Source organism: Chiroxiphia lanceolata, chromosome 1 (assembly GCF_009829145.1).
Source record: "Chiroxiphia lanceolata isolate bChiLan1 chromosome 1, bChiLan1.pri, whole genome shotgun sequence".
Lineage (NCBI taxonomy): Eukaryota > Metazoa > Chordata > Aves > Passeriformes > Pipridae > Chiroxiphia > Chiroxiphia lanceolata.
Genome location: NC_045637.1, coordinates 115,655,236 through 115,667,300, shown reverse-complemented (window position 1 = coordinate 115,667,300; position 12,065 = coordinate 115,655,236). Strand labels below are relative to the sequence as shown.

Genomic DNA, 12,065 nt, shown 5'->3' with positions numbered 1-12,065 from the left:
ACCTTGCCTGTCCCTTCTGAAGAGCTTGTAGCCACCCATGGCAGCACTCCAGTCATACGAGTCATCCCACCATGTTTTTGTGATGGCAACTACATCATACAAATCATATCACAATACTGATTTATGCAGTGTTCTCACAAGATGTGGCTATAAACAGAAGCAGTGACCAGTACTAGAAAAGAAATCTGGTTAACATAACACAGCATGCAGACTGACTGTGTAGTCCGTAAACAAAAAGTAATAACAAGGAATATTTTATGCTCCACACCAGAGAAGATGTAAGTAAAATAGTACCTCTAATTACCACTAAAATGAGAGTTTCCTCAAAACACCACAGCAAGAAAACTCCTCAACTTTAGCACAAAAAGCCAAATCTTACTTAACGTGGTTCTGTGCAACAGTTTTCTAACAGTTGAGAACAATTTTGTTTCAGAAAGATCAAGTTAGTTCATCAACTAAAGTGGAATCTTCTTGCCCACATCTTAATGACTTCTGAGGGGTCGTCTCACAGTTTCTCAACAGCTTTTCAAGATCAGTAAAGTTCTCAAGGAATTATGATGGGATTCTCTATTCCATCCCAATCTCAAAATTTATTTCATCTCCAAGAGTTTATCTAAATTTTTTCTATACACATCCAATTATATATATGTATATCTTGATCTGCTTCCATATGTCCCTTTCATAAGTTACAATCCTTTTTGTGAAACAAAGAAATGGAAGGTATAAGTGAAAGGAAACGTCATTCTCTATGACCATGGACAATTGCTGTGTCTCTTCTGGGAAGGCCTTCAAGACAGCACGATAATAAAGACTCTGCCACCATTAACTTGGAGCAGATTGTTTCTGGTGACTTATGAGCTGGGAAGAGACTTCAGGATTCATTACAAATTCCCTAGAGCAGTTTTTTCGACGATTTTTAATGTATTAAGTGTAAACACATCAATTTAATACATTTGGGGTTCTAAACATACACATTGCTGGATTCTTTAATTCAGGAATAAAACCAATTAAAAGGAATTTAATTAGTATGATAGTAGAATACAACCTAGTATGAAGTAAAATTAAAAACCATCACAATTACAAAGCATAATTATATGAGGCCCTCTCTCTAAACATAAAACACTGTCTGCTGTTACTTTATGATGACACAGGGTTTAAAACATTACATTAGCAAATTGATTCAGTCAAGCCCAAATACAATTATGTTTGGTACATACAGTGATATGTTTTTATCTGAAACACTCTGCATAATGCTGCATAGCCAAATTTAAATAATAAGCATCAGACATTACTTTTATTATTTATTGGGTTTTTTTCCGTACTGTATTGTCTGCTCCAAAATGGTGGGTTGTAACTCAAAATACCCAGAACTATTATCCTGTCAATTCAGAAGAAAGCAATTTCTGCCATTCTAAAATGAAAATGCTGTCTCATATCCCTTTCCTTTTTTTTTTTTTGGAAAAACTAATATTGGTAGATATGCAGTCCCAATGTTTTGATTTTTACAGCCTTTCACATCTACTTAAATCATACCAAAAAAACCCCACCAAAAAAATCTAGTCGAAGCACTGATTAAGTCTATAGGCTCTGACTTCTGTTCAAGACTTGTGCTAAAATACTCAATCAGTTCACCTCTTTCCTTGTGAACAGGTTTCTATTTCATAAAGTCCACTGTCATACACAGTACTAACCAAATACCTTGAAGGTGGCATTCAGTGCATTCAGCTGTTTGCAAAGCCTTTTTGACATTCTTAAATTATTATGACATTGGAAAGATTTTAATATTTTAGCCTGTCATTTTAAATATTACTCAAGCATATGTTTTAAATACAAAGACATCTGTACTTTACCCTTGTTCTTTTTTCTGACTGCAGACAGACAAGGATCACTGCTTCTGTGATTTTGCTTGTGTAGTAGAACTGACAACTAATGTCCCAAAAGACCACTCGAGAGACTGCAACATGTAAGTGACATTTTATCCTCAATCCTGTGTCCAAATAACTGGACAAAGAGGTAGAAAGAGAATTGCCAAAGTCCTAGCTCTGATGTGAACTTCCATGTACAAAGACAGGGTGTTAGAATAATAATAAATATAGTATAAGCAAAAATTATATATAAAAAGAGAGTATTTAAATTTACAGAACACTACTTTCAAACAAAAATTTCCTACAAAATATTAGAAGACCAAAAGACATCAGTGAACAGAAACACAGGCATCTAACAGGGGACAGAAGGAATTGAATCTAGATAGGATAAGAAAATTACAACTCAGTGACCCTGAGGGTCACTGGGGCATGGTTTTGACACCTCTGACACATCTACTTTTAAACTGTTGTTTAGAAGAGCACAGTAAGTTCTCATCAACAGCTTCTCTGCCCAGTTATAACTGAACAAAACCAATTATTTCAGAGAAGCTGAAAAAGATGGCACATAACTAGTTACACCAAACTCTTATTATTCTTTAACTACCCAAACTATCACTCACAGATTGAGTGTCACTCAGAGACAGTGCTATGCTTCAGGAGTATCTGGAGAACCAATTGAGGCAGCCTTGCCTTTGCTCACTATCAAGAATTCCAAGGATTAGTCTTCAAGGTATGGGACTTGAATATTTAACATATTACAAGGTCTCACTCTTGAAGCCATTTTAGGATTTAGTGATTTCTGGGGAATAAGTGTCAATCATTATCATACTGGCATCAGGAATTCCAAAGCCACAATTTCAAAAGTGGCATCATGAATTATGTTCAATTGCCAAGCACCTAAGTTCTTGACTTCCTCTTAACTCAGAGCAATCAGGAGCTCTCCTGAGAGCTTGGAACCTTTACTTATTACAGCACAGGCGAAGCATTCTCACAGGTGTAAGGCCATCACATGTGGTGATGGTAATTGATACCATTTACATATATCTTTTTATACTTCACATCCACATTTCTTTATTATGCAGATATTCCATACATATATGTAGGTGAATAAGTTACTATACAATCACAGTTAGTTCATTTTTGCAACAACTTAACCCCCAGTAACCACCCTGTGCAAGAATAGACAACAAAATAGGCACGCAACCAGTTATGCAGAGTAGCTGTGGGTGGGTACCTTGCACCTTGTTCCTTATTCCATTGTAACTTGCCTGTCTGCTCCAAAAGAGTAACCTTGAAGACAGAAGTCACTGGACTGAATGCTGTATGCAGGAGTACTTACCATGAGTATAGAATGGTTCCTACTACTGATGCAAGTTTGCAGTTTTCTTGCTTCTGCTTTGCAAGCCCAAAGTCAGCTATGATAAAGAAAAAAAGATTCACATCTCAATAGCCACCCTCTCTGTGTGCCAATCAGTGCTCATTCACAACAGCTGAAAAGTTAGGAAAGGGTTGAAAGGAGTTTCTTTTTTTAATTAAATTAATTAAAAGGGATTTTTTTTTTAAATCTTTTACATTTCACAGAACTGGACCATATTATCTTTCTGTCTCTACATTCATCAGCAACTTATGTTTGAATCAGGCCTAACAGCTTTAAAAATATTTAAACACGCCTCTAATGGTTTCAATCCAAACTATATGACCAGTTTCAGGTTTCTATTAATATATCTCAGTAAACTGTATGACAATGGTGAGTATCTAATAAACAGTGATCTAATGACCAAATTAATGCCAATTATTTCACTTTCCTTGAGATTATGACAGCTGGGAAGGGCAGACTTTCTCAGAAATGTAATTTCAAATGAGTACAGGAAGATCTAATAACTTGATAGTTCATTTTCAAAGACTGCATTTGGTATTGAAATAATGCTGAATCTTAGCCTTACCTTGTGACAAAAGCTGTAGATTTAGATGATCATGCAGTTATGTTAATATAAGTGCCTTTTGTGTAATTATTAGGTAGTCTTTCACAAATTGTCACACAAAGTCTTTAGAGATGATATTTTTAATCAAAGTTCCATGCAAGCAGTTCAAGTTTTATTTTTTCAATTCAGTACTTCACTGCTGTCTCAACAATGCAGCTAAGATACATCATACTTCATTAAGTCCAAGCACAAAGAGCAAAAGAAAGCTATTGTACTTGTTAAACCCTGTTAATAAATTTTGTATGCTAATACTACTTCAGAAGTGGGAAGATTTGTGTGTAAATAACATAGTTCAAAACATTTTAAGACTCCTGTTCTACTTAGAGCCCATACCATGCCTATTCCAAATGCTTTGAGTGACATAACTCACAAAAAATTTATTTCAGAATGTTATCACTCATCAAAAGCTGCAGATCAGAAGAAATACAGGTAAGAAAAATTACTTTCTGTTGGTTCTTGCTCAGTTTAAGCCTTTAGGGTCTGAAAAAGAGTAGATCTCTAATTCGGAAAAGGCCTTTGATAAGAAACCCAAATCTAGATACCCAAGACACAGATCATTTTTCTTTGAACAAAATGTCCAAAGAAGGACTAGCTCTGCAGTGTTTGGGAAATATAAGAAGAAAGAACACTAAATTAACAGGACCCCTGAGAAGCCTCCTTTTGCCTCTGAGTTAAGGCAGTGCTAAGGCAGTTCACTCCAGGGAATATTAATCCCAAAAGGACCAGAGGTTTTTGCTATGTTGATACTTCCTTGAATTAATTAGGGTAAATCATTCTTAATTCTCTCCTTTGGAATCCTTCAAATAATATTCTATGAAGAAAGAGTATTAAGACATTACAACAATCAATACATTTAGTTCCTGTGCTTGAAAGACTTAGTAAAGGAAAGATGACAGCTGGATATTTCAGTTCTGGAAGTAGTCTATTTTAAATCAACATAAGCGATTATCTGGGGAAAAAAAAAAAGAAAGCAAGAAAATCAGCCAGATGGAGTAAATATAGTCTTTTCTTTTTAGGCTCAGGTCCTCAGAAATGGAAAGAAAAAAACCTTTAATTGGCAACTACTTTTTCCAAATTCTGCTAAATTGTCTTGACACCAGCAAGAAGCTCCTACATAAAACTGGTGCTGCCAGAGCTAAGGAATGTAAAGCACAGGACAATATACAAGGCCTGCCTTGTATATCATTAAATGAAGATATGACCATACAGGAAAATGACCCCTGTTAACTGGTGTGCATTGTTTCAGCTATGAACTGCAGCTTGATTAACGAGGACCCACTGCAATAATTCACATTTATCAATGTCCTGAAACAGGAATTGTGAGAGAAAGATAATTCAATACTTGCTCAACTTCTTATGAACTTTACCAACATGTCACCCTTTAGCACAGAGAGGCACTTGCATAAATCCTTGATCTGATCTAATGAATCTTATGATCTTATTGGTCACTTCTGAAATTCACAATTCTGCTTATTAAAGAAAGCATTCTTCCTGAACTATCTCAATTTGTCCACAGTTACTTCAACTAATGGTACACCAAGCATTAAGACATAGCTCTTAAGTATGGGAAGCTAGACCTAACCTTCCAGAGGCTAGACTTAATTTACACATACCTGTGAGGATGTAGATGCATTTGATCACAAATCTCAGAAATTTCAGGAAAAAATAAAAACCTTACAGCTTCCAAATATTTTTCTACAGTTTCTGTTCTCATACAAAGAAAAGCAATCTACCAATTAACAGAAGTGTTGTGAGTACTTGCTGGAACTGTATGAATGCTGACATATGATAAATATCAGTAGAATAAAGGTGACCAGAGAAAAATGGAAAAGAAGAGCTCTTAGAGAATCATACTCAGAAGGTAAGTGAAAGCTTTGTAAACCACTAAATTAGACGAACCAAAGCAAAGTCTGGAAAGAACAAAGACAAAGAGATAGCATAAAACAGGAGGAAAGGAGAGGGTAAGCAAGCCATCCAGACACTGCCAACATCAGGATGCAAAAATGCATGGTGCATCAGTCCATCCAAAGGGGAAATTATAAGCTGATCTAAGTGATTCAGAGTAAGGTGAGCTGGTATTCCTCTGACATAAAAAAGAACTATTCCTGCATCTCTCTTGCACAATCTCTGGAAACCAGATCACATGACACTTGTGTCTTGACATGTTTAGCTCACCCTTTTTCTAGGCTAGCTCCATGCTACTTTAATCTAGTCCCAAATCCGATATTGCAGTCCTAAAATCGACTTGTCTGACATTTGTTGCTCTCTGTAGTTTTGCAATGCAGGAATAAAACTGGCATTAGTGAGGCAAATTCCTTCTCCCCCCAAAATAACAAACTCCCTCATTTTGACTTTTAGCTTGTCCTACCTTCCAGAAAATTAAAAATTACTCCTTTTGCACTAAAAATAAAACAAACAATGGTTATTCTATAGTACATCTGAAATTAAAAAAAAAAAATAGTAGATGACACATGTTCCTGAGGAAGCAGTCTTGGAGCTCTAATGGTACCAAGGGAATGATCTATCTGCCCCAAAAAAGAATTGTCTGTTGCTGTAAAATAATGATTGCTTTTATCTGCACAGTTCATTTTGGAAAAATTATACATTTTCCAGTTTTAAATACTATTTTAATATTTTTCAAGTTCATGTGAATTACATGCATAACATCACTACAACTGTTTGTACCATCCTAACACAAGAGTTTGTAAATTGAGAGTAATGGTAGGTAAAACAACCTAGCCAACAAGTTTTCTAAAACAAGATTTCCATGGCAATAGTTTTTGGTGCTTTGTCTACTGTGCAACCTCAACAGATGCAATTTCTTTACAGCTAATTTCTCTAATGGTTCGAAGCTTGGCATCCTTAAAAATAAAATATTATTTTTAGTCTATTCAAAGACAATAAAAAACTAACAAACTTTCACCATTAGATGGATTTTTATACACTATGGCTAGATATGCAATTTCACTGGCAATTCATTATCAATAGACAGGTCTCTCCACAGTATTATCAAATTTACTACATTTTGAACTCTGATTGTAAACATTAAGCCTTGAGAGTTTTTCGACTGTGTATGAGGAATCTAGTAAATTAAAAGTTAATTTGTTTTTTAATTCATTAAAAAATAGTCAAACAACCATGCAAGACAGTCTTCAAATAGGAAGAAAAATTAACACAATATGATAGTCATAATCCTTTAGAATCTGAAACACCCCTCTTCACTTGTTTTCATTTGTTTATATTGTGTTTAGAGCAGCAGAGTAAGTGATAACGAAGAAAGATAGCTTCTAACAAGATTAACACTGTGGAAGAGCACATGAAGAGAAGATAGAAGTATGGAACAATAAGTAGGCTGACTTGACTAGTATCTTAACCTCCTACAGAATGATCTCTTCAGCTTTCATAATAGGCGAATTACAAAAACTTTCTAAACCTTAGCAGTCTCTTTAAATGAGCGCTTTAGATACATGCAATGCTTTTTTCTCTTTTTATTGACAAATAAATATCTGTTTTTTCAGTTGCTATTTCATTTCCCAACGATTTCAACTAGTAGATTTATCTTCTACAGTAAAGACAAGAGGAAAATCATCCAGATATTACATCTTAACAACACTTATTTCATATTTGCACATTTGTTGCCTTAATTTATATTTGAACCCTATTTGAAAACACCATTAATTCCTCCTAAAATCAAATATGCACAGAAAAACCAAAAGCACAGCAAAAGAGGAGGATGAATGGAATAACAAATTCATCACATATGTGAACTTCAGACCTGCTCATGTCAGATTTTCATTGTGTATCCACTGAACAGTTTCTTTCTCTAAGCTGAAGGGCTCAGGATGAGGCAAAATCCCTTTGCTTCTCTTCAGCAAGAAAGTTTGTCAGCAACTTATTGAGTTACATTAATTCAGAGTATAAAATTAGAAGTTTAATTTTATTTTCCCTAAAAGCATATGCCAAAATCAAGATAATTTGCAATTTAATCAACAGTAGTACATACTTACTCTACTCTTTCCCATCAACAGAATGGGAACAGAATTAATTTCTCCTCATTCCCAAATAAACCTTCTACCTATTCTATCATTCTCCTTTCTGTATGCTGTTATCAAATATCTCTAGCTTAGTTGGTTAGAGCATGTTGTTAATAACAACAAGGTCTGTGAGTTCAATCCCCGTAGGGTCCACTCACTTGAGACTTGGACTCTATGATCCTTGTGGGTCCCTTCCAACTCAGAATAGTCTGTGAATGCTTCGTAAGCAGTCTACTGTTAGTTTTGTGAAGCTTGTAACTTCTGCACTAGAATCTGAGCATTTATCCACATCTAGAACTACGATTTGTAAAGATACAATCATGCCATTAATCCACCAAGAGTTTCCAGAGTGTTTCATTTACAGTGTCAACATAAACGAGTGGAAGATTCCACTCAGCCTATTCTGAAAATAGCTTTGAAAATAAAGCATTTCCTTGAACCTTAGTACAAAGGGTAGCAATTCTGACAATGACTATTAGTTAAAAAACTAGCACTGATTCAAGTGACTTTGAAAAGTAATGACCAACACACAACAGACACTGGTTATATCCACTTCATCTCATGGCCACTGCTTCTCTGGTCATGGCATAGAATCCAGACCCAATCTAAAGCACTAAATAAGCAAGTATTCTGAACTTCAAAATTAACAGGTAGCCTTCTGTAGTGGGTTTCTGTGGGGTTTGGTAGCAGCAAGGGGGGCCACAGGGGTGGCTTCTGTTAGAAGCTTCTAGAAGCTTACCCTGTCCCATGGAGCCAATGCCAGCCGGCTCCAGGACAGACTTCCTGCCGCTGGCCAAGGCTGAGCCAATTGGAAGGAATAGCAACGCCTCTGTGATAACATATTTAAGAACAGAAGACTGTTGCACAGAAGAAATTCCAGCCAGGGAAGAGCAGAGTGAGAACATGGGAATAATAACGTAGACACCAAGGTCAGTGCAGAAGGAGGGGCAGGAGGGGTTCCAGGTGCCAGAGCTGTGGCCTCCGTAGCCTGTGGTGCAGACCATGGTGGAGCAGCTGTGCCCCTGCAGCCCACGGAGGACCATCTGGGTGCAGAGACCCACCTGCAGCCCATGGAGCAGCCCATGCTGGAGCAGGTGGATGCATGAAGGAGGCTGTGACCCCATGGGAGGTCCAGGATGGAGCGGAGTTGTGCCAGAGACCTGCAGCCCGTGGAGAGGAAAGCCCACACTGGAGCAGGTTTTTCCCTGGTAGGACTTGTGGCCCCTGTGGGGGATCCACATCGGTACAGCTCATTTGTGAAGGACTGCACCCCATGGAGGAGTGACCCACGGGACAGCAGTTTGGGAAGAACTGCCGCCTGAGGGATGGACTCATGCCAGAGAGGTCCATCAAGGACTGTCTCCCATGGGAGGGACCCCACAGGAGCAGGGGAAGGACTCCTCTCCCTGAGCAGCAGCAGAAACAACTGACCATAACCCCCATTCCCCATCCCCCTGCACCGCTGGGGGGGAGGAGGGAGAACACGGAAGGAAGGAGGGGTGGGGGGAAGGTGTTTTAAGACTGTTTTATTTCTCACTCTTTGGCTGTTATCCTGTTAGTAATAAATATAAGTACTATCCCCACTTTTGAGTCTTGTTTTGCCCTTGAAGGTAATCAGTCACTGACCTCTCCCAGCTCTTATCTCTACTCATGAATTCTTAACTGTTTTGGTTTTTTCCTGTCTCCTCTATCCAGTTGCAGAGGGAGAGTGAGAGAGTAGCTGTAGTGGGTACCCAGTGGGTTGGCCAGGGTCAACCCACTACACCTTCTTCCAGCATCCTGCAAATATTTGAACTTTCCAAGTCTCATTCAATTCACTGTTCTGACACTGCATGGCTGCCTGCTATGATTAGAAATATATCAGACAGATGGGGTGTCTCAAAACAACTATTCTGCTGCTATATAATCCTAGGTTTCTGACTCATATAGATCCTTTCTGCTGCTATTTTATAATGTGTATTAAACATTGAACAGAACATGCTGCCCAAAAGAGAGTATGGGATCCTTCACAATTCTCCTTGATATCAGCTCCGAACGGTGTCAAAGTGATTCCACACAGCCCTCTGACCATCAGGTCTAAACCTTGGTGCAACTAAATGACACTGAGGAAAAGTGATGATCTACAGAGTCTTCTATTTTGTCCGACAAACAGATGCAGCTATGAAGCTCTAGACAGAAACACAATGTAACAGAAACAAAATACAGCTGTAGTAAAATATAGCTGCAATAAAAGCAGATACACATTTTCAATTCAGAGCTGTAACTTCTCAATGTCTTCTACAAAAAGGCTGGTCAGATTAAACTGAAAGTCACAGATAGCACCAGTTCAACAAATCTCTAAAACCCTATACAAAATAACTTTCATCCAGGCTTTGCCTAAGATTCTACTTTTTTGTGTGTCAGAAACAATAAATTAGACGTTCAATCTGACCAGAGATGTACAGTTTCAGTAACACTTTTCTATCAATTCAGAAAGAGGTATTTTGTGAAACTGCAGGTGAGCATAATCTGGTATTTATATTTTCAAGCATTTGTAGCTGAACCGATTAAGATTAAATGCTGTACTAACATAAAGGATAGTAATTATGGACACCTTCCTATCAAATTTATGTTAGAAATTAAACAGAAAATTAGTAGAGTGGGCAGTTCCAGAGACTACATAACAGCAACATGCTTAAAGTTCTCTACAGTCAGAGACAGCCTGGCTAGGATCAGACTGTAAATGTCTGCTTGCATATGCAAACTTAAAAGAGTCTGAAAAATATTGGATAATTCAGATTTAATTGACATGTGTAAATGATGTCCTGGGAAATACAAAGCAAGTTATATAATCTTCACATCAAAATGAAGCACCTCCTGGGCTTAGCATTTTTATTTGTACCTTGCATAAGTTCAAAACCAAAACAATAAAGAAAGACCTGAATAAGAATAGTATCTAACCACACACATTATTTAAGAAAAAGAAAACACAGTGTGACTACAAATATTCAAAAATTTTTCATATTATTATCATAAAAGGGTTTGGTTTGGAATGGACCTTAAGGTCATCTAGTTCCAACTCCCCTGACAAAGGCAGGGACACCTTTCACTAGACCAGGTTGCTCAAAGCCCCATCCAACCTGGTCTTGAACACTTCCAAGGGATGAGGCATCCACAACTTCTTTGGGCAATCTGTTCCAGTGCCTCACCACCCCCACAGTAAGGAATTTTTTTCTCATATCTAATCTAACCCTACTCTCAGTTTAAAGCCATCACCCCTTGTCCTATCACTACATGCCCTTTTAAAAAGCCCCTCTCCAGCTCTCTTGTAGCTGGTTTTAGGTACGGGAAGGTATTCTAAGGTCTCCCCAGAGCCTCTTCTTCTCTGGGCTGAATAATCCCAACTCTCTCAGCCTTTCCTCACAGGAGAGGTGTTCCACCCCTCTAATACTCTTTGTGGTCCTCGTCTGGACTTACTCCAACAGGTCCATGTCCTTCTTGTGCTGAGGACCCCAGAGCTGGACATAGTACTTAGGTGGGGTCCCACAAGAGCATGAGTTATTAGCTCAGGCAACCTTTTTCAGTAAGATCTATAGACATGATACTCAGAGACCATCACTAGAAAAGGTCCCTCAACTTAATCTTACATTGTGCCAGGCCAATTGCAGAGTTCTGTACATGAATCCTTGATTTCAGCCACCTTTCTCCATAGCTCCCTGCTGGAATTTTCTACAAGGACCACCTGTAGAATTTTTCTTTATGAATTCAGGACTAACAAGCAAAATTCTTTAGCAGGTTTATTGTTTTCTGCTCTGACAGCAAGGTGGGAATGTCTCCCACACTATGCACCCCTTTCCTTTTCAACCAACGTAAATGCAGAAACTGCATAAGAGATCTTCAAGGGGTTTGGAATGTGAGAGGTTCTGTTGTCACATACATGGTACAAAATGCCTATTTGTGGGTTGAAGAACTTTCTTAAAGCAATTCATTGCTGGGACTGCTGCGAAATTAAAATCTTAATCTATAGAAGCAATTCGATCACTTAATTAATTTTTTTTTTAATAAAAATATACCATGAGATTCTGAAACTAAGGTGCCTCTCTAAAGACAACGTTTTTGAAGAATATTAGTTATAGAGGAATGTGCTGCCTTTGTTATATCGTCAGCCTGCAGAGTCTCATAGCAAGAGATTAACAAGAGTTACT

The 12,065-nt window shown here is 37.7% G+C and overlaps 1 protein-coding gene across 1 annotated transcript in view; it reads right to left on the bottom strand.

Annotated features, from left to right (window-relative positions):
* NEK10 (NIMA related kinase 10) overlaps positions 1-12,065 on the bottom strand; it is an 88,574-nt gene that overhangs the window by 58,342 nt on the left and 18,167 nt on the right. Inside the window, 1 exon segment of the mRNA XM_032687334.1 lies at positions 3,205-3,280. Within this exon segment, the coding sequence (XP_032543225.1) occupies positions 3,205-3,280 (76 nt within the window).